The sequence below is a fragment of the Periplaneta americana genome, chromosome 14 (genome assembly GCF_040183065.1).
Source record: "Periplaneta americana isolate PAMFEO1 chromosome 14, P.americana_PAMFEO1_priV1, whole genome shotgun sequence".
In the NCBI taxonomy this organism is placed as follows: Eukaryota; Metazoa; Arthropoda; class Insecta; order Blattodea; family Blattidae; genus Periplaneta; species Periplaneta americana.
Window position 1 is genome coordinate 82,705,329 of NC_091130.1, and position 27,158 is coordinate 82,732,486.

Below are 27,158 nucleotides of genomic sequence, written 5' to 3' on the forward strand. Positions count from 1 at the left end.
TATTGAGAGTGAGGAGTGGTTGTCATTGGCTTATATTTGAACATTATATCTATTTATATTGTGACTGCAAAAAACATAGTTACCTGGATCTTTGTAGTACTGGTGAAGGCAGAAACATCATTCTTGTGTCCGCAGTATTGCAAGTCTGTGCATTTGAGAATGTTTCTGTTAGAAAAATTCTAAATCGTAATGCTGAAAATTGCATAAAAAATAATATTACAGAAATTGAAGATTATTTTCGTAGTATATTTGAAATTACCAATCCCCATAAAAGAGAACCATATAATTCCATACATACTGATGAATCATTAATACTTTTAGAAATATCACAAGAATTAATAATGGCACTATTAACAAAATCGCAGTGGATACAAGCCCCCAGTCCTGATAAAGTACTTATGAAGACCATAAAAGACACAGTTGCAGCATCGATAATAGCCAAGATAATGAATAGAATGTTGAAGACAGAATTCGTTCCTAAGTTGTTTAAAGAAGCTAGAACAATTTTGATTCATAAAGGTGGCGATATTCTAGACTTGGACAAGTAGTGTCCAATTAACATTTCATCTGTTTTGCACAGTTATATCCAAGACTTTAGACTGTAAATCTTAATCCATACCAGAGAGGTTTTCTTATGACTCCTGGAACCTTCATTAATATTAGATGGAATTCTGTGATCAACGACTTCTGATAAGACCTTGGCATGCCTAATTTTTCTTGATATTAGCAAGGCATTTGATAGCGTAGGGCATGACCATCTGATATCTACAATTCAAAGTTCTGCATTATCTCTCCGGATACAGAAATGATTAATTAACATGCTTGTAAATAATCTTACCTCATTCAAGCTTGGGGTAAACAGACTGCAACAATTCAATTAAGAAGAAGAGTGATGCAAGGTGATCCTGTTTCACCATTCTTGTTTAATATGATTATTGACCATATTCTAAATGATCTAACTGAAAGAGATGTAGCAGATACTTTTGGTTATTGATTAACTTCCGATATGGATCCTGTAACGATATTAGGATTCGCTGATGATCTTGTCATTATTGGTAAAGATAGTGCTGCCACTAATGTTTTAATGACTATGGTTATCAAAAATTTGCAAGAAATAGGTTTGAAAATAAATCCAATGAAATCTAAGGCAATCGTTATTAAGACATCATTCATACGACATTTGGTAGCATTGATAGTATTACTTCAGATCAAGAAATTAAATATTTAGGTGTTACATTTAACCAAGCCTTAGTATTTAACGAACAAAAAATATTAGACAAACTCCGAAATAACTTGGGTACTCTATCTACAACTCATTTGCTTCAGCCTCATCAGAAACTAGTAAGTTGTAATAAATCAATTTATCAAGACCGATAATATGATTTGAAGTGCTGTAAAACAAATTCTGCAGCTTCCTAGCGACACACCTAACAGTATGCTTTACACCAGCCACAAGTATAGAGGTTTATCAGTTTTACGAGTTTCCTGGGAGGCCTATCTACAACAGCTGAATATCAACAAATCATTAGAATATTCGTATGATATTCATGTCAATGTAATTAGAGATATTAGAAACATCGAAAATCGCTGTCTTAATGAATTGAAATTAGACCAGTCCATGAAGAATATGAATGTTCGTCAAATAAGACAACATCTGAAGGAGAAGGAATATAATGAGTGGTGTTCATAAAGGAAAAGATGTTGAATTATTTTCAGAAGTACCATCTGCCAATGCTTGGATTATTAAAAAGCAAGGCCTTTCCAGTTCAGAGTGGAGAGATATGATAAAAATGACAGCCATGGTAGTGCCAGTTCGAGCTCTTCAAGGACATCCCACTGCAGACATTGTAGTGAGTTTGACTCCCTGCCTCATGTGCTTGGGAGGTGTCCTCAGGGAGAGATCTTAAGAATAAAACTACATAACATCATTCGTTCCTTTATTGCTGCTGCTGCTCTCTAAAACAAAGGTTTGGAAGTTTACAAAGAAGTTCATTGTTTGGCTGATCAAGATAGCGTACGGAGGATTGACATCATCGCCATCAATCGGAAAAAATCTGTAGCAGAGATCATTTACCCTACAATACGCTTAGAACAGTCCAAAGCACAACCTGTGGATGTTGATAAAGAGAAAAAAGAAATACGAGTCAACAATACCTTACTTCTGTAACAACTACAACGTCCAGAGTATCATAGTGACAGGTCTGCTATTGGGGTCCCGAGGAACAGTCCCTGAATTTTTTGCGATGTGGAAAGGGAAATATAAACTAAGCAAAGATATTCAAGACGAAATTGTCCAAAACATAATTAAATACTCAGTTGCCATCTTAAAAAATCACCTATATGGTAAACACTCCACATAATTGTTCAATTATATATTTGTTATTGAAAATCTCTATTTTTATCTACATATTTTTTTCATGTCGCCATTCATGTACAACCATTAATGTAAATTGTGTGTTATCCTGTTTCTGTAGCCAAGGCTTGGAAGGTCAGATAGGAGTCATTCCACGTCAAATCACACACGACCTTCTCGGAAATGGTCGAATTTTTTTTTCATCAATTCCAGACATCAAATAAGGAGATCCGTATTGTTTTATTTTCACAATTATTAATTATTTGTGTAATTAGGACTATCTGAAATTACACAAGTTATGCGCGCACTGTTACATAAACTCACATGGAACTCTGTGTCTATAAATAATTGAGATTTGCAGTTTGGCGCATTTTAAAGACTAAATACAACACTTTTTATTACTTTAGGCCTATCATAAATAAATTAAAAATTTGGCCTGTTTTTGTAATCATTTCTTTATCAAAGCAAAATTACTACATTAAATAGGCAAGTTAAAAATCTGCATTTAGAAATGTGGGATCTGCACACATACATTTGTAACAATTTATTTTCTGGAGGCATGCACGCACTCGCGATTCCCAGCTAATGAATTGCTTGCAGCCATAGACTAGAAGGCTGTCCGCGGCAATTTTTACGAAATCCCCCGTTGCATGTAATATCTGATCTCGCAACACTACGAAAGAAATGCATTCATTCATCAAATGATCAATACCTTAAGGAACAGTAAATATCTAAAGTTATCTTATTATTGTTAGAACAGCTAAGATGGGGAGCCCTTCACAATGCTGTATGTTTATACTGTAATATACCGAAGTGCTTAAAGATAGCAAGGCTGGGTAAACAGATGGCAGGAGACAAAATATAGAAGAGAAAAATACAGAGCTGTCAAAAGTTGCTTCTTTCCTTGCGACCACAATAAGAGACTTTATCTTACCTGATAAAAATAAAAATAAAAAAAAGAAAAGAAAGAAAGAAAAAGCAATATAATTTTAATAAATATCATGTAACTCGAAAACGCCATGTCTTTGGTGCGATGTAATAGCACAGAACAACAGCTCTTTTTGAGTTAGTTGTGGTGAATATATATAGGCTTTTTTCTGTACTTGATAACTTTCATTCCCATCAAATGTTTCTTGTTTCTTATCCATTATAGAAATTTACCAAGACATCTATTTTTGCTGAAAATTTGCACACAAATCTTGTGTGTGGTGTATTGTGCCAAGGTGCAATAACACATTTCTCTCATCATCTAAACTTAGGATACATTTTCCACTTCACAATGCACTTGTCATTATCATGTTTGATTTGGACGTTCTAACAGCATTATCACCTTAAGTTTCTCTACCAATACTTCAATACTCTTTTTTATTATAAGGAAATAAATATTTAAATATCATACAGTACCATATCTATAACTAAAATGAATGATTTAAGAAATGCTCATAACAGTGCTGCTTACCTTGTGACCTTAGCACCTCGAATTTTGGAAGACATAAAGCAGTAATTAGCTTTTATGAAATTAGTTACCATGATAAATTTACAAATGGCAGATTATTGGATTGCTTCTTTATGAATTCTTCATCAACTATCACTTTAGAGTTGAACATGAGGAAAATGAACAGATGCCATGCAATTAACAATGCAGTTACAAAGTGAACATAATCTGAACCACGGCCAACTAATTGACTGTGGCTGACTGAGTGACTGACTGACTGACTGAATAATATAATAATATAGACATCTTGTGCTATAACATCACATTCGTTTCCAGATACCTCAGAAGAGAATAATTAAAATACCGGTATATTATCTGCAACTATATTATCAAACCATGTACTTTTCCCTCCCAATAAAGGAACATAGGATGTAAGTTATGTAAAGAATGCAAATACCGTATTTATTCGATTATAACACACCATCGGATATAACATGCACCCATTCCCCTCGTCCCCAATTTGTTAATAGCAAAATAAAGAAGAAAGGTTGTATTAACACGCACTAAATGATACCAACTATACAAAGAAATGCCATTGTAGGAGTGCAAATAAAAAAGAGATTATATTTTTGCGCGAGTAATTTCATGTCAAATCAACACACTGGCTCTGACTGAAGTTCTGGAATTTTTATGAAACTTGCCACATCAAGAGCAATCTTACATAGATATGAATGGAAATCATAAGGAAACATTTTTTTGTCTTCCTTTCAAAAGTTATTAAGTACTAATTTTTACATTTTTTATAAAAAATTGCTGCGTTCTGAAACAGTTAATTACCATTTTCTTCGGAATCAGATGAGATACAGACCTAAGCAGTATCTCATTTCAAAGCTTTTTGATGGAGTTTAATTTGATGTGTAATGTGACTGAAAAAGAACACAAAAGTGCCATGTTCTTATAGGGGGAAAAAATCAGTGAAATTGGAATGGCCTTGAAATGTATCCTCTCAAGTCTGTGAGATGTTTAATACAGGTGACAGGAATTTGTAAAACATCTGCAGGAGTGGCAACAAAATTACTGAAACTAAAACCGACAGAATTTAATTAATTACAGTCACAAGATTACAATCGTAGGCTTAACTTTTGTGATTGGGTGTTATGAAAAGTAAATGATGAAATTGATCCCAAATTGATTTTATTTTCTGATGAAACTGGTTTCATCTGCATGGCCACGCAATATCACAGAATAACAGATATTGATTATTAGAGAATCTACGTGCTGTGAATAAGCTTTATTGTGCGATGAAAAAATAGAAGTATAGTGTGCCATCAATGGTCATAGAATTATTGGACTGTTTTTGTATGAAGAAGCAATCAACAGTGCAAGGTACATCACTTATATTTTGGAATGATTAGTTAATGTAAATATCCGGAATGTTTCTCGTGCATTTTGAATAAGACAATGGCACTGCTCTTATTGCAAACGAATCCATGATTGAAGTGCACTGGATATTTGGAGACAAAATTATAAGCAGGACTGCTCGTTCCCATACCGCACCTCTCAAGATTTTTATCTATGCTCATAATAAATTGTCTCCTACGCTATCAGGCAGTAGAGATGAATATGTATGTATGTATGTATGTATGTATCCAATGCCTACTCACTTCACTTTACTTGATTCGGGTTTCGCATATTGCGGATAGATGGCAGGACTGTGACCTATTTTTCTAGTTGTACATCACTTTGGTGGGCCACACTGTACATGATGTGTATTTGTGGAGAGTTATGTTGCGTACTAGGGTGAGTGTATGTGTAAGTGTTCGTGTAAGTGTAGTGTCTGGAATGAGTGATGATGAAGATGAGGATGGGAGAAAGGGAAACCCAGTGCATGTATCCTACTCCTGTCGAATAGCACCAAGGGGGCCACCAGGCTTAACGTCCCAGTCCGATCGATGAATCACTATCAACAGTGACATATGCCTTCTCTTCATATGCACTGCGGAGAGATTTGTATCACATAGGAAACTAAGTTATTGAGACACATCATGATCTGATATCAAAATATGGGAAGCAAGAAAGAGAATAACTTTGTTGTTAAATGGAGAACATTAGATATATACATCTCTGAGGAATATTAACAAACAAAGGATATAAAACTAATCCTCATAAGCTAGATGAACTGAAGGAAAATATACAGAAATCAATTAGGTCCATTACAATGGGAGAACTGAAGTGTGTGAATGACAGTTTCTTGAGAAGATCTGAACTATGTGTAAGAGAAAATGGACATTTTCTTTGAGCAGAGTGAGCACCGAATTATGTTATTTCATATATACCAAAGTTTTAATCCAGTTAACTCCTGAGAGCATACATCCTTGTTTAGGATTAGAGACCTGGCTTCTTATCTGTTACATGGCCGACCAATTTTTCAATCTACGAGGGTTGGATAAAAAGTAATGGCAGCATTGCTATAATTTTGAAATGGCTTTATTATCAGAGGAACATCATTTACGTTCCTTCAGTGTAATGTTTACCATCTTCTACCACACTTGTGGAAGCTGTCGAAGATTCGTCATGGCATTAGCAGAGTGACTCCTCACATTGTCATGAAATATGATAGGGGTCATTTCCCAAATAGTAGGCTGCTTCTACTGTCTGCCTTGGTGATACAACAGATACGTAGTATTATCTCTTAGATGTTATTTGCCACAATGAACATCACCTTCACACCACCATGTGCAGAGCACACTATCTTTGGACGAGGAGAGCCAGGATTCATTTGTTTGTCACATCAAGTGTGGTTTTTCTGAGCAAGCCCATATTTCGTTCATAGTAAGGATCTGTCCAAGGAAGTCATCACCTTCCCTCTGATAGTGTTCAGTAATTCCTGTGCAATTGCATAGCGTTGCCATTGTTGCATCTCTGTGATTTGATGAAGTATCTAATGCCCTGCAATTTTGCATAATGTAAGCTTGGATATGTGGCATACACCTATCTCTGCGGATAATTCAGATGCAGTCCATCGGTAATCAACATTCAGCAGGGAAGCAAGAAGCTAAATAATGTGACTGAATGGGGCCTGTCCTGAACAGCTTCCCTGCCTTCACGATACACTTTCACCCATTGCGCCACTTTAGAATATGACAACACTGCATCACTACATGCTTCATGCGGTCACTAATAACTAGGGGGCGGATGTTGAGGAAAAATCATCTTCTTATTTTTACATTAGGACGATGCCTATTAATATAGAAATCCTTTCTGTGTCAATAGGAATGTAAAAAAATTAATTTCTTATATTGCATTTTTTGGCGTTTTTGAACTAATAGATCATTTTTATATTTTTTCGGCATTTTTTGGTAATTTTTAATACTTTGAAGAACTTTTAGATCATTTGGAGTGCATTTTACTTTCTTCCTTACAGATAGACTTGTTAAATCTTTTACTAAGCAAATAGGTCAGTAGTAATTACCTAATGAATAAGTGAATAAAGTGAAGTTTGGAACAAACTCTAAAGTTCATCCCTCATTCCAATGAAGGCTTCATTGCACACAACAAAAGTAATATAAAATGCTTGACAACAGCTTAGTTTAAATGAGGGCTTTGACCACTACTGTTCTTTTGTTGGTAAAAGTGTGTATCTTTAGAATTTATGTTTGGAAGAGGGGAAACTTTCACCATTTCCTGGACAGGACATTGTGACCCCAACATGGTTCGGAAGGGATATACTGTACTAGTCAGTATTTGTAACACAAAGATTACAAGAATACATGCTGTGCCCACAATTTGTTTTTGTCATTCACACTCCCTCGAAGATCTGGTAACAAAAGTGAAGAGTGGAAGGAGAAAGAGACAGAGAATGAAGGCACTGACATGGACCACCCCTCATTGAAACACATTGTAAACTCTCATTAAAATCTATAGTTTTCCCTTAAAACTTTCATTTTGTTGCATGCCCTTTTCTTCTATCTTAGTCAAATTCCGGGAAGTTTCCTTCTCTTTACGAGATTTGCAGGGCAGTCATTGAAACAAGGTGACTAATTTTTAACAAGTTGTGGTACGAGTACTTTGAATAATATTTAAATGTCATTTCTTTTAATTTCACGTAATTTTTCCATTCGTTTAAGGGCATTTTAATGATCATTTTAAGTAGATTTTTAGGTCATCAACATCTGTCTCCTACTAATAACAGTCTTGTGTACTACGACCTCGTGCAACTTCAATTTTAATCCATGAACTTTGTTTCAGCTTTGTAAACATGTTGTTAAGGCACTATCTCTATTCTCATGTTTTTAATACGTATTGCTGTATTAAACTGAATATTGTACTGTCATATACCCATTAGGATATCCAATTATTTTTTGTAAAGGAAGAATGTCCAAATATTTAAGATTGCATAGCCTATATAATTTACAGCTTATTTTTGAAAACCCTTTATTTGCAGATTCCATTCTCTTGGTAGCATAGTTCAAGATCTGAAAAGTGTTTGGATTAACAAAGCATAACTAATCAACTAGTATAATCGAACGTTTCAAATCTGTATCACTGCTATCCTGAGATTATATACTTTCTCAGGGTACGAATTAAGATTTCTAATGGCGGGGGTAGGCTGACCAGACGTCCCCAGTTTTGAGTTGCTGTCCTCAGGGAGCGAATGTCCCAGTTTTGTCCCTGAAATTTAATTTTGTCCCCAGAAGCTTTGATTTTTCTCATTTGAAAGACTTTTTTCCACAGTGAACTCAATCGGGACTGATAAAAAAAAAAAAAAAAAAAAAAAAAAAGTTGAAACAGTTCGAGCTCTGGTCTACAAACTTTCATTCCTCATTTGAAGAACTTAGTGCGAAGCTGTATAGGAATGAAGAGATCCTTAAAAAGATACATTCTTCAGACAAGTACTTGTAAAATGTGTGTGTTAGAATTCAGTGTGTACAGTAGGCCTATCATGTGGAAGACTTCCATATATGGTTCAGTACTGAAATTGAATTCTTAGTAACTATAATTATCTATATACAGGTGTTACGTATGTTTATGCACTTAATTCAAACCTTTAAGATACTCTATAAATTTAATGTGCAAAGTTCTATCGTATCCACTGTTACATGTATTTTCTTTAACATTTCAATGGAGAGTGATTAGGTAAGCGTTTGTGGTTTTTCTTGAAATTGCTGATGTCCCCTGCTGGACCATAAAAAATCTGGTCAGCATAGAAGGGCGGATAGAATTCTAGATAGAGAATGCCATCATAAAATTATTATTATTATTCTCATTCGATATTGCTCAACGCTTGGTCGCACTGAGTTGCTTGTCTTTCATCTTGATTATTTTAATAATTATATCCATGAGCGGGCTTAAGATGAGATGTGTAATTCCTAAGTTATTGATTGTTGTCAGCTTGCTGGTAATGATAATACATCAATGATATTTTATTTGCTGACTTTATACTGTACTTTATAAAGTATACTCGTATTAAAACGATTATATTTTAAGAGGGGGGATAGAAGTTATCCCTGGCAGGGGTGTTAATATGAATTTATGAGAGGGGGATAAGTTTCCAACAGGGGGGATCTCCTCCTTCCCCTCCCCCCCCCCCATTAATTCGTACCCTGTAACTTCTTAAATCTTAAAACAAATTGAATTTTCAAATTTGATGGTATATCACGAAATCAAATAATGACAATATATATCTTCATGAAAATACATCCATTTACCGTGAAAGTCGAAAATTTTATATTAAAGTATTTTATTGATTGTTAGAACTCATATATAATTTTAAGATTTAAATCTAGAATATTGACAGAATAAATATGTATAATCAATTTACATAAATTAAAAGACGTAGTACATACATACTTAATGATGTGAAAACTTTAAGGTCTATCAGACACTTATTTACTACTTGAACTGATATGTGAATCAGTACTACCAACATAAATACTTGATGACATGCGTGGTTTGAATCGTCTTGAGCACTGTCTTACTGCTGACTAGTTACTGCAGCTAACTGGTGGTGGGTCATGAGATGTTCATCGCTCTGGAATGCTGTCAGTGTTCAGAGGTGATGGGATTGGACCGATGATGGGCAGTGGTTTTTCTTTCTTCACCAAGTAGTGAGTTGTTTGTCTCGTCCTGCAAACAGACGCATAACACGTAACTTGCTTGTATTAATGTATCTGAAATGAAATGATCTGAGTTCTGCATCTGTTGTTTTCATGTCAAAAATGCTCCTGTTGTATTACATCAGCAGTGTCAATTCAAGTGGATTAGTACACATGGAAAGTGTTTTATGCAGTATGATTAACAAATATAGAAAAGAAAAGAAGGTTAAAAGCAAGTAAAGAGATAAGTTTGGAAGTAAATCCTGAAAAGACAAAGTATATGATTATGTCTCGTGACCAGAACAAAGCACGAAATGGAAATTTTTTTTTTTTACCCAATGCCACCAGGTTGTCTTTTCGACATTTCTGGTCTTCTCTCCTGGCCGTGGCTTAGTTGTAACCCATTTCTGAGGTTGGGGCGCTTGGAAGGCGGAGTTACATTACCCCGATGATGTGATAGGATGATTATGATAATGTGGTGCCAGGAGAGGTCTTAAATCTAAACTTAACCTAAATTCCAGACCATGGACGAACACAGGAATAATCCCCTTTAAGGAAAAATTCCTGTGCTCTAACCGGGAATCGAACCCAGGACCTCATGAACTGTAGCCAGAAGCTCTGACCACTAGACCATGAGGCTGGTCACGAAATGGAAATATAAAAATAATAAAATTGTCCTTTCAAAGATGGAAAAATTAAAATATCTTTAGTAACAGTAACAAATATAAATGACACTTGGGAGGAAATTAAATGCGGAATAAATATGGAAAACTAACACTAAAGGTATGAGAATGTACAGTAGTCACAAAAAAAAAAAAAACCGGACCGACCCTTGTAGCTGATTTCAGAGCCTTGTTCACTCAGAGCACAATAGACTGGTAACTAAGACTTTCGTGGTTCGAATCCTTTTCGATTGCAGTGATATTTTACTAAATTAACTTATTATTCCCAGAACATGAATTTTACCAGCAATCGAAAAGTATTGGGAATAAATTTGAATAAGGAACAAAAAAAAGTTTCCTTCCCAGGCAGGATTCGAACCACGAAAGTCTTAGTTACCAGTCTATCATGCTCTGGAGTGGATAAGGCTCTGAAATCAGCTACAAGGGTCGATCCAGTTTTTTTTTTGCTACTACTGTACATAGGCAACCTCTCGATTCAGAAGGAGATAGAAAAGAAATCTTGCATTATGCGCACAAAATTAGCTGCTTTACCAATAGCACTTCAACCAAAAAGTACATCACCACAGAACTTAAGCACACAATCAACATTCTTCCATAAAACTGATCTTTTTCAAAAACACAACTTGGAAGCCAAAACTGAACAAAAACCTCAAATGCAGAACCCACTAGATTACCAACTGTATAATGCTAACCTCTCAGTAAAAGAAATAATAAAGAAAAATGACACAACTCCATTAGTAACCAAGCAACTAACATTGGAAGAAATAAATAAGAAGTTCCCAGAACCAGAGTGGCTAAGAATCTTCACAGATGACTCCAAAATGAAGAGCGAAAATGCAGGATTTGGCATTTACTTGGTCTTGTTTAGGTGCAAACAACACAGCCTTTGATGGAGAGGTAAAAGCTATAGAAGTGGCACTTCAGAACCTTCTGTTCCGCTTGAAAATGTTCACAAAAGCTGTTATCGTAGCAGACTCAAAAACTACAATCCAGGCAATAACTTCCAACCAAACACCAGAAAATGAAACCATTTTGAAATGCAGTAAACTCCTAAAACACCTAGGACATCAAAACAAGTCAATATCTTTCCAGTGGATTCCTTCACATGTTGGACTATTTGGCAATGAAATGGCAGATCAATTTGCCAAAAAAGGCACTAAACCCCAAACAATAATCCACTTCAAATCAAATCTCTGTAGGAAGATTGAAGAAATCAAGAAAACATTTAAAATGGAAAACACACAAGAAAATATTACAACTGCCAGAGGGAAGTTATGGGAGAAAATTGATGAACTATCAACAGAAGTAAAATATAAAGGCTGCAAGGAAGCTGTAGCAAAATTTAGGTTGATGTCAGGTTGATGACTGCTTGGCTCACCATCTATACAGGATAGGCATATACAACTCCAACAGATGTGTTTTGTACAACAACCCTGGCCATATCATGGACAAACAACACCTTCTATTCTACCCAGCCTTAAACCCAACTGCACAACACACTGAGGATCTTGTTAGCTTGTACTGGGAAGCTAGAGAGAAAATGACTTGATTGTCAATTCTAGCCATTGGAAAATAAATAAATAAATAAATAAATAAATAAATAAATATGAAAAAGTCTGCTATTATTCCATTGAGAAGCTGTTGTCATCCAGTCTGCTCTCAAAAAAGCTGAATTTATAAAATAATTATATTACAGGTTGTTCTGTATGGTTGTGAAACTTGGACTGGCACTTTGAGAGAGGAACAGAGATTAAGGTTGTTTAAGAATAAGGTGCTTAGGAAAATATTTGGAGCTAATGGGATGAAGTTACAGGAGAATGAAGAAAGTTACATAACGCAGAGCTGCACGCATTGCATTCTTCAGATGACATAATTAGGAACATTAAATCTAGGCGTTTGAGATGGGCAGGGCATGTAGCACGTATGGGCGAATCCAGAACTGCATATAGAGTGTTAATTGGGAGGCCAGAGGGGGAAAAAAGACCTTTGGGGAGTCCGAGACGTAGATGGGAAGGCAATATTAAAATGGATTTCAGGGAGATGGGATATGATGGTAGGAATTGGATTAATCTTGCTCAGGGTAGGGACCGATGGTGGGCTTATGTGAAGGCGGCAATGAACCTCCGGGTTCTCTAAAAGCCGTTTGTAAGGAAGTAGTAAGATAATATTATGTAGCTTCAATTATAAACGATTGTTTATATAGATATGTAAAATAAGTTTTCCACAAATTGCAATACAGGGCTTTCCAGAGGTGGTGCTTGTTAGGAGTTAAAATTGAGTGAGAGCATTTTGGATAAAAAGCTGAAGACATGTCAACTCTTATATCTATAAAAACAAACTATTTTTGCGATTATTGTGGGAGTTATCATGCCGAGTACATTTTAAAATGACAAGTTATAGTTTATTGAATATCATCAGAATTTTTTTTTTTTTTTCACTATGTAGTACTTCAATTGTTTTATACAGAAGCACTGTGGTTATGGTTATTATGGTAACAGTTTAATTTTTTAATTGGTTATTTTACAACACTTTATCAACAGCTATGATTATCTAGCATTTGAAATGAGAAGAAGGTGATAATGATGGTGAAATGAGTCCAGGGTGCAGTGCCAAATTTTACCAGCATTTGCCTTTAGTGGGTTGAGGGAAAACCCCAGAAAAAAAACCTCGATCAGGTAACTTGTCCCAACCAGGATTTGAACCCGGGCCCGCTCATTTCACAGTCAGGCATGCTAACCATTACTCCACAGCAGTGGACAACAGTATATTGTTATACATTTTGCTAGTCCTTGTCAGGAGCAGCTCCTTAAGGTTGCTACAAGCAAAAATATTTTAGAGCCATAAATTGTTTAAAATAAGAGTTGAAGTAATTTAGTTCTGCCTGTTATTACTTATATATCCAAGTCAAGAATCATACTAATGTATCATTACGCCATGGTAAACAAAAAAACTCAAGTAGAATTATTAACTATTAGATACATTCGTTTTCTCTTAATCTAGCATAATGGTTAATTACACTGCACTAATTTGAAATTATATAATATGTGTAAAAGCATTCCATGTATTGTGGGTCCCTATCACCACGGCATGGCGCGTCCTCAGGTTGCGGATAGAGGAGACGGCCTCCAGATATGGAGGGTAGCTGCGAATATATTGAATAAGCAGTCGTGGACAGCCGATAAGGGGTGGTCCTCCAGCTTGGGGGTTGGGCGAAGGGCTAACAACCCATCACTGTAAAAAACAGCTTGTTACGAATCCCTACAATAAGCCTCGGAATAGGACTGATTCTCTGGCACGACCACAGCAAAGGAATGAGGTTTTGAGATTTGAAACGCAGAATAAATATGGGAAATGCGTGTTATTATTCGGTTGAGAAGCTTTTATCATCTAGTCTGCTGTCAAAAAATCTGAAAGTTAGAATTTATAAAACAGTTATATTACTGGTTGTTCTGTATGGTTGTGAAACTTGGACTCTCACTCTGAGAGAGGAACATAGGTTAAGGGTGTTTGAGAATAAGGTGCTTAGGAAAATATTTGGGCTAAGCGGGATTAAGTTACAGGAGAATGGAGAAAGTTACACAACGCAGAACTGCACGCATTGTATTCTTCACCTGACATAATTAGGAACATTAAATCCAGACATTTGAGATGGGCAGGGCATGTAGCACGTATGGGTGAATGCAGAAATGCATATAGAGTGTTAGTTGGGAGACCGGAGGGAAAAAGACCTTTAGGGAGGCCGAGACGTAGATGAGAGGATAATATTAAAATGGATTTGAGGGAGGTGGGATATGATGATAGAGACTGGATTAATCTTGCACAGGATAGAGACTGATGGCATTCTTGTGTGAGGGCAGCAATGAACCTTCGGGTTCCTTAAAAGCCATTTGTAAGTAAGTAAGTGTAAAAGCATTACTTATATTGTAACATTTATGAGACTATATTTTATAGCATATATTGACTTTGGCTTTCAACCAATCGCAGATCAGTCAGTGACGTCATATTGTTTTGGTCTAGTACTGTGCTTCTCTTGTATAGGCATTAGAAACTAGATCATAGGATCATGAATAGTTTGCTTCAGAGAATCGCGCGAATCGTTTGCAGGAGCCTCAGCATTCACTTGGCAGAGTAAACGTAAGTCTTATAGAAACAGGGTGGATCTTAGGACTCTTCTCAGTGCGAAAAGATGAATGAGGAGTTTTTTAGAAGAGCTTAAGACTTAATGGTAAACGAAATTCTAAGCTCTCAACACTACAGATGTGTGCAAATTATTAGACTCAAACGATAATATATATGATTTAAGTAGGATTTATTCTACAAAACTCATTTCTTACACACTGTTTGCAACAATTAATATTTAGTATGAAACCCTTTGTTCTTCATCATCAATTTTATGAGATTTGGCATGCTGTTCATGAGATTTTCACATGGTTTATTGATGTCTTTATCCCTGTGCCATATTTGGATAAGTGCTTCTATGAGGTCTACCTTGGTGGTAATGGTCGTTTTTTTTATGATAGACCAAAGATTTTCAATTGAATTTGCGCCTGGGCTGAACGTCTACATTATTTTCAGTCAGAAAATTAGTTACTGATCTGGTTTTGTGGCAGGGTGTTCCATCCTACACGAAGACACATTCACCATCAGGGAACCAGTCCCTCATTTGTGGAAAAATTCGTGTTTCTAGAACTTTTTTGTAGTGATCCTGTCGCATAGAGTCCTACAGAATTATTTTGTGGCCAGTAATTCATGATATTATGAAAATGTAAAAAATATGGTGCTGAGTCTAATAATTTGCACACATCTGTAGGTCAGGAGGTAGTAGCTATCAGCCAGATTAGGGATGAGGTGTGATGAAGAGTGAGAGACTGGAAACTACAGTGGCTCTCACAATTGAGCGTACACCTCGTTTATTAGTGCAAATATATACATATATGTTTATGTAATTTCATTACATTAATAATAAACTTAAAATATAATTCCATGTGTATATTATTAACATAACATAATTAATTTATTTGTGTATGACGCTATATACATATAAACAAAATTAAGAAACAAAAGGTGTCACTTTAGGCAGTCACAAAATTCATCGTACACTCTTATCTGTTGCAGCATATTTTCATGTTAAATATCCGGTGGCGCCTTCTTTTGCTTTTATCACAGCAGCCAATCGTCTGGAAATGGATTGTGTATATTTTCTGGTCACTAAAGTATCCATCTGTAGCCACTCTTCCTGTAGAAATCGTTTCAATTCTGACTTGCTGGTAACTTTGTGTTTCTGTATTTCTTCTCCAAATCCCACCACAGAGTCTCAATGGAGTTTAAGTCCGGTGACTGTGGTGGGGTCTGGAGTCGTCTTGGTGTGTTATATAACAACCATATCTGCACAATGTGGGCGGTGTACTTGGGGTCATTATCTTGCTGGAAATAATAGAATAGCCCCATGCCTAGTTTCACTGCACTTTCACATTATTCTTTAGAATTGATAAATAAGCATATTTGTCCACTGTGGTATCAATAAATGCAGATTACCCACGCCTGCAGCAGACATAGAGCCCCACAACATGACGGATCCCCCTCCATGTTTGACAGTAGGTAGAATATGTTTTTCCTCTAGGGCTGTATTGGATTTCCATCACACATAAAATTGGCCATATGACTCGAAGATATTGAACATACTGTCGTCGGTGAACATAAACGATCCCAGAATTCAGGAGCACAGTTTATATTTATTGTTTAGCAAATCTCAGTCTGTCACATTTGTTCACTTTGCTTATATAGGGCTTCTTCGTACATCTTCGTCCATTCAAACCTGCTTTTTGCAATGTTCTACGAATACTCTTGCTGAAGACAGGCTTTCCGGGATTGGACGCAACTTTTGCAGCTTTGTCGTGGCTGTCTTCTCACTTGCAGCACATTTCGTTCGTCTGTCTAAGAAAGGATGGGTTTTCGCCTTCTCCCTTCTTTATTTTCTACAGTACCCTCATATTTGAATTTAGCCACAATTTTTTTTAATCGTAGAATGTGTTCTCCCTACAGTCTGTCCGATATTTCTCAAAGATTTACCTTCTAGAGCTAACTTCACTATTAAATTTCGTTCTGCTATAGTCGTTTGTTTGCGTCCACTCATTTTTCCATCTGTACTATCACAGCACTCCCAGAGTAATGACAAGGCTGCAGTAACAGACCTGATTCAAATCCCCTATCCTCACCTTGAACGTAAAATGTAAACAAACATTACAGCGTATGCTTAATTCTGTTTCATTTTTGTACAATCTGCGGAATTAAAATAGGTGTACACATTATATAAAGAGTCAGATTGCATAATTTTTTGGATATGGGGATAAAAGAATGTCAAAGTACAATATACTGTGTCTATTTCCGTAGGTAAAATCCACCCATCTGTAATAATTACAGTACATTTTTAACATAACATCTTGAGTATTCATTACATCTAACAGGTGTCAATATTTAATTAGTGCTAACTATTGTGTTGTATGAGATAAATGTTCGAAAGTGTCTTTAGTATTTTAGTTAAAGATGAATAATATACAGTGTTATTAGAATAGCCCTTTTCGGCGAACACTTTGGAATAAAAACCTGAGATTAAGCGAATTGACAGACCAACTTCATTCTTTGAAATTTCAGTGTGTTAAAATAAAGACTTTGTTGTTTAATACAAATTTTATTTTTATCCAGATGTACAATATACAGAGTGGAAGTGAAATAACCTTGCAGATTGAAAGGGACGATAGGATACGCTTAAATGAGTAGAAAACCTATATGAGTCATTCCACGTCAAATCGCACAGCAATAAAACACGACCTTCTCGGAAATGGTCGAATTTTTTTTCATGAATTCCAGACATAAAATAAAGAGACCCGTATTGTTTTATTTTCACAATTATTAATTATTTGTGTAGTTATGACTATCTGAAATTACGCAAATTATGCGCGCACTGTTACATAAACTGACTTGGAACTCTGTGTCTACAAATAATTGAGATTTGCGGTTTGGCGCATTTTAAAGACTAAATACAACACTTTTTATTACTTTAGGCCTATCACTAATAAATTTAAAATTTGGCGTATTTTTTTAATCATTTCTTTTTCAAAGCATAATTACTACATTAAATAGCCAAGTTAAAAATCTGAAAAAATTATAGACTTGTTCCCTGATGCATTATCTGTAAACTACTGCATTTAGAAATGTGGGATCTCCACACATACATTTGTAACAATTTATTTTCCGGAGGCATGCACGCGCTCGCGATTCCCAGCTAATGTACTACTTGCAGCCATAGATAGACTAGAAGGCTGTCCACGGCAATTTTTACGAAATCCCCCGTTGCATGTAATATCTGATCTCGCAACACTACGAAAGAAATGCATTCATTCATCAAATGATCAATACCTTAAGGAACAGTAAATATCTAAAGTTAGCTTATTATTGTTAGAACAGCTAAGAGGGGGAGCCCTTCACAATGCTGTATGTTTATACTGTAATATAGCGAAGTGCTTAAAGATAGCAAGGCTGGGTAAGGCAGTAAACTTTATGGCAGTAAACAGATGGCAGGAGACAAAATATAGAAGAGAAAAATAATCAGTTTGGGTTTGAATTTCACGGATTTCTATACAACATCAGTGACGGTAAAGAACGCGTAATATATAACAAATGTTTAAATCCATTTGACCTTTCTAATCACGCTTTTAAAAAGAAAAGAACACTAAGACGCATAAGTCGCTATTTATTGATAAAGCTCAATTTAAAGGAGTCTTTGAATGTGCGAATATGTGATTCGTTCCGTAAAAAATCTATCAACTTCCAGATAGGTCAGATGAAATTATATGTGAAGTCGGTAGTTCTTGTGATATTAGTAAACATGAATCAAATAAAAGTGCGGGCAGAGAGAGTGATTATCCCAGTTCTTATTCTAGCAGATCTATGGATACAGCGCTAGAAATCACCAATATTGAGGAATTAAACAAGAGTTTGATGTCAATAGAATCCCCTATCAAGAAAAGAAAACTACAACGAAAAAGATACCCCCGTGAAAAGTTAAAAAAAATAAAAGGCTTCCAAGCAAGTAAAGTTTTTCATGTAGAAGATGCATCGTCATCCCTTCAAAAGTCGCCATATTTTATTTTTGACAGAATGCAAAGAAAATGTACAACCTGAAAATTACATAGTTAGGCCTATTGCAGACTTTTCTGAAAATTATTCATTTGTAATACAAGATTGAGTACAAGGTGTGCATTGGAACAAATGCTAAGACACAATACATCCTTTCGTAGTATATTTCAAAGAAGATACAGAAATTCGTCACAAAAATATTGTCGTCAACACAGAAAGCATGAAACATGACACCGATTCCTTTCATTGTTTTCAATCCGAAGCAATCAATTTCTTAAAGCAAGAATTCAAAGATATGAAAAAAATCATTTACTTTTCCGATGGATCAAGTTAACAATACAAAAACAAAAATAATTTTAAAAATAATTGCTTACATGAAGACGATTATGGAATTAGTGCTGAAAGACACTTCTTTGCAACGTCGCATGGTAAAGGTCCATGTGGTGGCATTGGAGGAAATGTTAAAAGACTTGCCACGAGAGCAGCCTGTATAAGATACTATAAAACAACTCAACAAAAAAAAAAAAAAACTGTTTGATTGGTCACAAAAAACATTTCTAAAGTGTCATTTATATTCTGTCCATTGAATAAGCACAAAAACCACACTTAAAATTTGCAGATACCACAATCTAAAAGCAATAACTGGTACATTAAAATTACATTCTTTCATTCCGTTGTCAAAAACTGAAGATTTAGTAAAACAATTTTCTTTCAAGAAAGAAGGTAGGGGAATGAAAATTTAAAGTGTAGTGTGAATGAAAACAAACGTTTAAAAAGCATAATGTACAAATATTTGAGGATATCATAATAAGTAAATTAGCAGTGTTTTCTCGAGTGACTTGATCCCTATTGTGTGTAATCTTGCAACGTTCAGTCGATCATCCAGCGCCGATAAACCTCCCAGAGCGCTTCAACGCTTCCCGTCCACTGCTGCTGCACCGACCGCTACACATTGCGTCGTAAGTAATTCAATTTCCATTAAACTATTGGAGATCCCATTGTGATTTTTTCTGGAATTATTAAGAATACTTCAGTGCACCTAGTAGGCATTTTTTTTAGATTTTTAATACAGCTATTTCACATTGATATCTAACTTTTAAAAATTGAATCATAAAAAAATATTTGTAATAATTATATTAAAATTAGTTAGTAAGTATTTAATAAGAGATAGTACTTTAAGCTTTTAAATGCATTTTTTCAAAAAAATTGTAACATAAATATCCTCGGAAATATGACGCTTTAAATGTTGCATTGTGCGACATTTTTAACGAATTTTAACATGCAATATTTTAAAAACATGTGGACTTAGGAGAAAATAAAAGTACACGTGTTGGTTTATTAGACCCATAGAGTTGGTAAAAAAAATATAAACGCAATCAGAAATATGAAGGTCAAAATTTGTATAATTTTGTGCGATTTGACGTGGAATGACTCATGTTTTGTGATTAAATGCATAGTTAATTAGAAAATGAAGTTGGAAGTTCCAGCAGTCTGGCAACCTCGCCGCTAAAAGTCTCTTTTTGTGTCGCAATACAGATGAAGGGTACACGGGAATAACGATCAAGGTCCATTTTAGAAAGTTTCGAGAAAAACGAATTTTAAAGTTTAAGCACTTAATACTTAGTTATGTGTGTATTTAATAGAAATTGACGTAGTGGAATGTCAAGAATGATGATTTCTTATTACTAGGTAGACCACATGATAGTACTTTCTTTCCACTATAAGATAGCATTATTAACTCAATTTCGATTTTTGATGGACCTTGATCGTTTTTCCCGTGTACCCTTCAGATGTAAGAGGTCAACGAACACAGTGTACGTGTACTGCCTCGTGCTCCCTTCTCTAGCTGCAACATTGTGATGTGGATTCAATCATTCAGTAATTTGAAATTAGTGGTTTTTAAATTAAATTTACAAGAAAACCGCCCACATTACTGAAATACGACAGAAGAATAAATGATTCTTTATTAGATTTTCTATCAATGTGGACAAAAATCACGATCCCATTCGCAATAGTTACCAAATATGAGGGTGTTAAAAACATTTGGGAAAAAACTTTTTTTCTGAGAAAACTATGAACTTTCTACCAGTCTGGTGCTACAGTTTTCTGTTATATACAACATGAGCTATTTGCTCCAAAAATCTGCAGGGTTAATTCACTTCCACTCTGTACAAAATATTTCAGTTATTATGCGGATGTGAAAGAAGCAAATCTGTGTTTTGTCTGTTCACAAGAAGCAAGGACAGAAATCCAGATTTTGTCTATAAATAAGTGAGTTATTGTGCTTTTTAAAGGTAGATTGCAATATTTTTCTGTTACGTTCTTTTAATTATTTTCTCGTTTTAGGAATAGTTGGATTTAAGTAGCATGGGCATTGTTCTTATAAAATTGTACGTGGGGTGTAACTTTAATAGTGGCAACACATCTTAGAAAAGCGAAACGAGACAGAGTTAATTGTTGTCACTTCTACCACATGTTAGTCTATGTCTGCTCTCCTCCCCCCATAAAAGGACTCTTCCGTCCGACTCACAGCGCATGCACTGTGGAGAGTTGAAGTTAGTCTCCTGTTAGTTACAGTTCTAAGCGGCTGTGTTTCGCCATGTTTACAAAGCAGGAAAATTCAATCTGTCCGTGGTCGTACAGCACGACAATGTCATGACGGTCTTGTTGAGGCATGTGGAGAGACGGCGTTACCATACATGACTGTGACGAAGTGGGTTCGAGCCTTCAACGAGGGGCGTGACCGCGTGGAAAACATGGCTCGGACGGGTCGTCCTAGTGTTAGTGAAGAGGTATTGCAAGCTGTTTCCGCGCTATTAAACAACGATCGACGACAGACGGTACGTGAGTTAGCCCAGGAGATAGGAATATAGCATATGACTGTGTTTCATATTGTAAAGAATCGCCTAAAATTGAGAAAAATTGCATCTCAGTGAGTTCCCTGCACAGCGATGGATACGATACGACACCGCACAAACTCACTTGGAGCCAGAGGCGGCTCCTCAGGGCAGGCAGGGTAGGCTAAGCCTACCTCAACACATTTAGAAAAACCTAAAAGTGGATATTTATTAACTACCCCAACACATTTGGAAAACCTTATATAATTATATATTCTTGTCTAGGTGCTTAGAAATTCTTCAATTAACTATGAATGGGATTTTTTGAGAGTTAGTTGGACGTTGCTTACTACTGGCAGTTCGATTTATGCGACAAGAATACACTGGACAGATCACGATGCGTCAGAAGGTAGGCACAAGCGAAGTTAGCCGATCTTCCACGTAACTTCAAAGCTGGCCCTGGAGTAAGCATTAAAAGAGATCGCTATTCTAAATGCTTTCTTAGCGCATGCGTTCTATGCTGAAGCCAGCGCGCTAGAATTCTGCCTGCCCTAACTAGAACCCACGAGCATTATCGAACACCTACGATTTGCGAAATTTCTGTTTGAACGTTTCACGAGTTGGAACGTAGATTGTTACGAGTAGTATAACAGTTTTTAAACAGTGTGTTTTAAAAGATGTTTTTTTAACAGTGTATTTTAGAAAATGTGATTTTTGCAAGTACGTACTGTATATTAATGTTACGTATATTTGGTGATTTATAGTTAATGTAAGTGATAACAATAATATTATATTATGACTGATATAATAAGTAAACTGTTACGTTGTCCGTTTTCGCGTCGTAATGACATTGAAAAGAGAAGTATTTTGGACAATGGACGACCCACTCCTGCATTAAGCTCTATTGTTCATAAAGTCAGTGCTAAAGGTGCAAGAAAATTTAATCCTTCATGGTATGAAACACTATGAAATGGAAATATAAAAATTGGAGGTTTATCTTTCGATAAGGTGGAAAAATTCAAATATCTTGGAGCAACAGTAACAAATATAAATGATACTCGGGAGGAAATTAAACACAGAATAAATATGGGAAATGCCTGTTATTATTCGATTGAGAAGCTTTTGTCATCCAGTCGGCTGTCAAAAAATCTGAAAGTTAGAATTTATAAAACAGTTATATTACCGGTTGTTCTGTATGATAGTGAAACTTGGACTCTCACTTTGAGAGAGGAACATAGGTTAAGGGTGTTTGAGAATAAGGTTCTTAGGAAAATATTTGGGGCTAAGAGGGATGAAGTTACAGGAGAATGGAGAAAGTTACATAACGCAGAACTGCACGCATTGTATTCTTCACCTGACATAATTAGGAACATTAAATCCAGACGTTTGAAATGGGCAGGGCATGTAGCACGTATGGGAGAATCCAGAAATGCATATAGAGTGTTAGTTGGGAGACCGGAGGGAAAAAGACCTTTAGGGAGGCCAAGACGTAGATGGGAGGATAATATTAAAATGGATTTGAGGGAGGTGGGATATGATGATAGAGACTGGATTAATCTTGCACAGTGTAGGGACCGATGGCGGGCTTACGTGAGGGCGGCAATGAACCTGCGGATTCTTTAAAAGCCATTTGTAAGTAAGTAAGTAAGTATGGTATGAAACACATAAATGGCTAACAGGAAGTGAAGTTAAAGCTAAGCTGTAGGTGGTCACGTTTGTTATTGTAATCTAAAGAAGGTACTTGGAATCAGATCATATTTGTAACTCGGTAAGTCTAAAGAGACTTGAAAAGAATTTGAATCCAATTTCGGAAATGTTGTCTGAACAACAAGGGTTGCAAGACAACAGTATTACAATAAACTAGAAGAAAACCGACAAATTATGAGACGGCTCATTGATGTAACAGTATTGTTGTCCGCATCTGTGGAGTAACGGTCAGCGCGTCTGGCTGCGAAACCAGGTGGCCCGGGTTCGATTCCCGGTCGGGGCAAGTTACCTGGTTGAGGTTTTTTCCGGGGTTTTCCCTCAACCCAATATGAGCAAATGCTGGGTAACTTTCGGTGTTGGACCCCGGACTCATTTCACCGGCATTATCACCTTCATCTCGTTCAGACGCTAAATAACCTAAGCTGTTGATAAAGCGTCGTAAAATAACCTACTAAAAAAAACAGTATTGTTATGTAAGCAAGAGTTAAATTTTCGGGGGGCATGATGAAAGCGAGCTGTCATTGAATCGCGGAAATTACATAAAAATGTTATGTAAATTTTGCCTACCCTGGACATTTGACTACGAGCCGCCACTGCTTGGAGCGTTATAATCGTGAAGGAGGCACCTTCTTACGGCGTATTGTTGCGCTTGATGAGACATGGGCCAGGTCATACGAATCTTTACTTAAGCGTCAAATGAGTGACGTCATTACGGGTCACCACGCAAAACAGTGGTGCGTCGTACCCCCACGAATGTGAAAGTTATGCTGATTGTTGTGTACGACTGTGGCGACGTCATCCTAACACATACTGTTCTGTTAATGCACAGTAGTTCCGTCATTTTTTGGAGCATAATCTGAGACTAGCATTGCAAAGTAAGCGCCCACACTTTTTGCAGAACCCTCCCATTATTTTGCAGGTTAACGCAAGAGCGCACACGGCACACTCTGTAGCTGATTTGCACCGTCGCTGGGGGGGGGGGGGGTGGGTGGGAAGTGCTTTTTCATCCACCACATTCACCGGACTTAAGCCCCTGTGATTATTACTTAATCCCAAAGATGAAGGAACCATTTCGTGACCTTCGATTCCGGACTGTTCCCGATATTCTGCAGGTAGTAGGGCGGTTCATCAGAAACATAAACAGAACAGGCACTGCTACAGGAATAACTACGACTTCCACATCGTTGGCAACGAGTTGTAGACAATGCTGGTTACTACATTAATGGACTATAGAAGTTTCACAGATGTATAACTTGTATATTCGTAATAAATAAATAGTTGCCATTATTAAAGTTACAATCTGTGTATTTTTACTTCCGAACATTCTATGTTGTGTTGTACGCATGACATATTCATGCAGTAATGGTATAATTCTGGCCGGACCGGATCTATATTATAATGTACTGTTTTTTTTTCTATAATGTAATATAGGCCTTCTGATTTTTCAACCACCAGCCGTCATTGGTTCTTGTGTTACGAAAGCAGTTTCATTGATGAAATCAACATAAAATAAGATATTTTTAACAGAAAATGAGAGAATTCAGATCCTGATGATGTTAGGATTTGGCGACAGAGCTTCGTGACATTCTAATGTCATAGAGATGCGCGTGTTCGAGTGTTTGCTGTACTATTGTAATCAATTCGTTAGGTGCTTTTTTCAAGACTCCCTTTTCAACTGTAGGCTATCGTATGAATGATGATAAAGTGAAAATGAAGCATTTAAGCAGACCCATCCCAGAATTAAACATTGTTTATAAACAAAAAAAAAAAGCTTCAAAGTTAATAGGTGGCGAAAATTTATGCCGGAAGTGTATAAGAAGAAGAATAAGTTGGCTATGTGGTTGTGGCGAGAAAAATGCGTTTTCATGTTTTCCATGTGTGCTTTTTCGAGGAGACTCTTTGTGGTCAAATGTCTGTATTAACGGATATGATGCATCTTACAATTAGTGAAAAAATGAAAAGTCACGAAAAATGAAAGACTATGTGAATAATGTAACTACTGAAGCTTCCCTGGTGAAAGCCCGAGAACATTTTGAATTATCACGTGAATAAAAATAGTAGCAGTAGCAGTAGCAGTAGTAGTAGTCTGACACTAAGGGCCTTTTTTTTTTAGAATTAGACGATCGACCACAACAATATTGATCACAGCGATTATAGTATCGTCGCTCTTAATTCCGGCAACCAATCACGTCGCAGGTCGGCTGCATTTAGACGTGTGCGTCTTGTCATTCGCTGCTGATGACGTTATGCACTTCCTAAGGCTGGATAAATATTGAATATAATCGCCCGCAATTTTGGTTCTCTCATTTGCGTTCGCAGAAAACACACAAGGACTCTATTTGCCGCAGCGTTAAACATTATCATGTCATAGCTCCTATGAGAGTCAATTGTGCCGTAACTTTTAGGATCCATAGATAAATGTCTAACGAAAGCATATAAAAAAATTCTAAATCAAAATATTTTTTGGAAAGTGAGAAAAAAATTATTGACTTCGAAGTGAGCCGTCCAAAATAGACATTGACATGATAAGCGACAAACTTTTTTATTTTTCACGTTAGATAGGGGGCAAAGCGAGAGATGTTTACAAAGAATGGAAATTACTTTTAAAAGTGATTACTATTCAAAATCTTTACTGATTTTTTAGTTACGTCAAGTTAAAGATTTTTTTTTCTTTTCCTGGCGGACTTTCGTATGCAGAGTGACAACTTGTGTCTGTTAGAACTGCGGATTCTCGTAGAAATCATTGCTCTGATTTCAAATGTGTTTTCAAAATATTTTCATTGCTTAAGATATTTAATTTCTTATAGGATATGCAAGAATTTTTACTTATTAAAATAAGATCTTTATTCCAAAGATACATACTGTATATCCTAGAAATTGATTTATAAATAAGTTGATAGGCCTAAAAATAGTAATATAAAAACATTATTTTAAATTAATGATTTAATTTTTTGGATTTCTCATAATTCGTCGTCGCATTACGAACTGGTTGGCTCCTTGTCCATCGGGACAACAGTTTGTTGCATTTTGCAGGTATTGCTACAGTACGCTGAAAGTCTGTACACAGTATAGAGAACATACAGTAAAGACACCTAAGCCATTTCGTGGGAACAAATTCTGAGTGCGCATGTCACGAAACCGGGTGTATTATCTGGAACCTCCACCAGATGGATCTCCATCTACGACAGGTCTGGCATAATTTAATATTAACTGAAAACATTCATTACTCATCTTTTAATAATTTTAAAGACATGAGGCAAAGGAATGGCAATATAACCATAATAATGATTACTTCCGTATGCAATCATCATGAAAATATTCACTAATTGACGCTAACGTTCAAGTCACTGTTTGAGGCTTATGTTGGTAAAATTGATCCAAGTACAGCATAATACATCATGGCGTCCGTTGCGGTGAAGTGTGAACATGAACGTCAACAATGGATATAAGTATTTTGACTTTCTAGCGACATAATATTAATGATAGATAATATACATACAAGATTATTCGTATTACTGACCAATAAAATAAATAAATATTTTACTAATATTTTGATAGTGGTTTGATACTAGCGACATAGTTGGATTCATTGAGAACTAAACCTTATTGAGCTTGAATTTAGTACCAACAACATCAGAGGTGCCGACTGGAGTTGTCCCTACTGATTCTTCTTATACTGTGGTCTGTAACGCTTGCACCTTGCTGAGTGCCAACTTTTACTCGGGCAACCAGACAATTAAATTTCAAACTAAAAATGCTAAGTTATTGATAGCTCACGTGTCACGTGACTGGAAATTGTTGCGAACAATATTTAACATTAAATGAAATCTAATTAAGAAAACAAAGATGTATAATATAAAAGAAATGAAAATCAGTTGTATCAAAACCATAAATTTAGATTGGGGAAATTCT

General features: G+C 36.0%; 1 protein-coding gene across 1 annotated transcript in view; it reads right to left on the minus strand.

The window, feature by feature from the left end:
* Window positions 1-9,510: 9,510 nt before the first annotated feature.
* The window catches only part of LOC138713515 (cuticle protein 6-like), a 115,903-nt gene continuing 98,255 nt past the window's right edge, over window positions 9,511-27,158 (minus strand). The window contains exon 4 of the mRNA XM_069845685.1: window positions 9,511-9,914. Within this exon, the coding sequence (XP_069701786.1) occupies window positions 9,812-9,914 (103 nt within the window). The 3' untranslated portion in view covers window positions 9,511-9,811. The remainder of the gene's footprint in view (window positions 9,915-27,158) is intronic.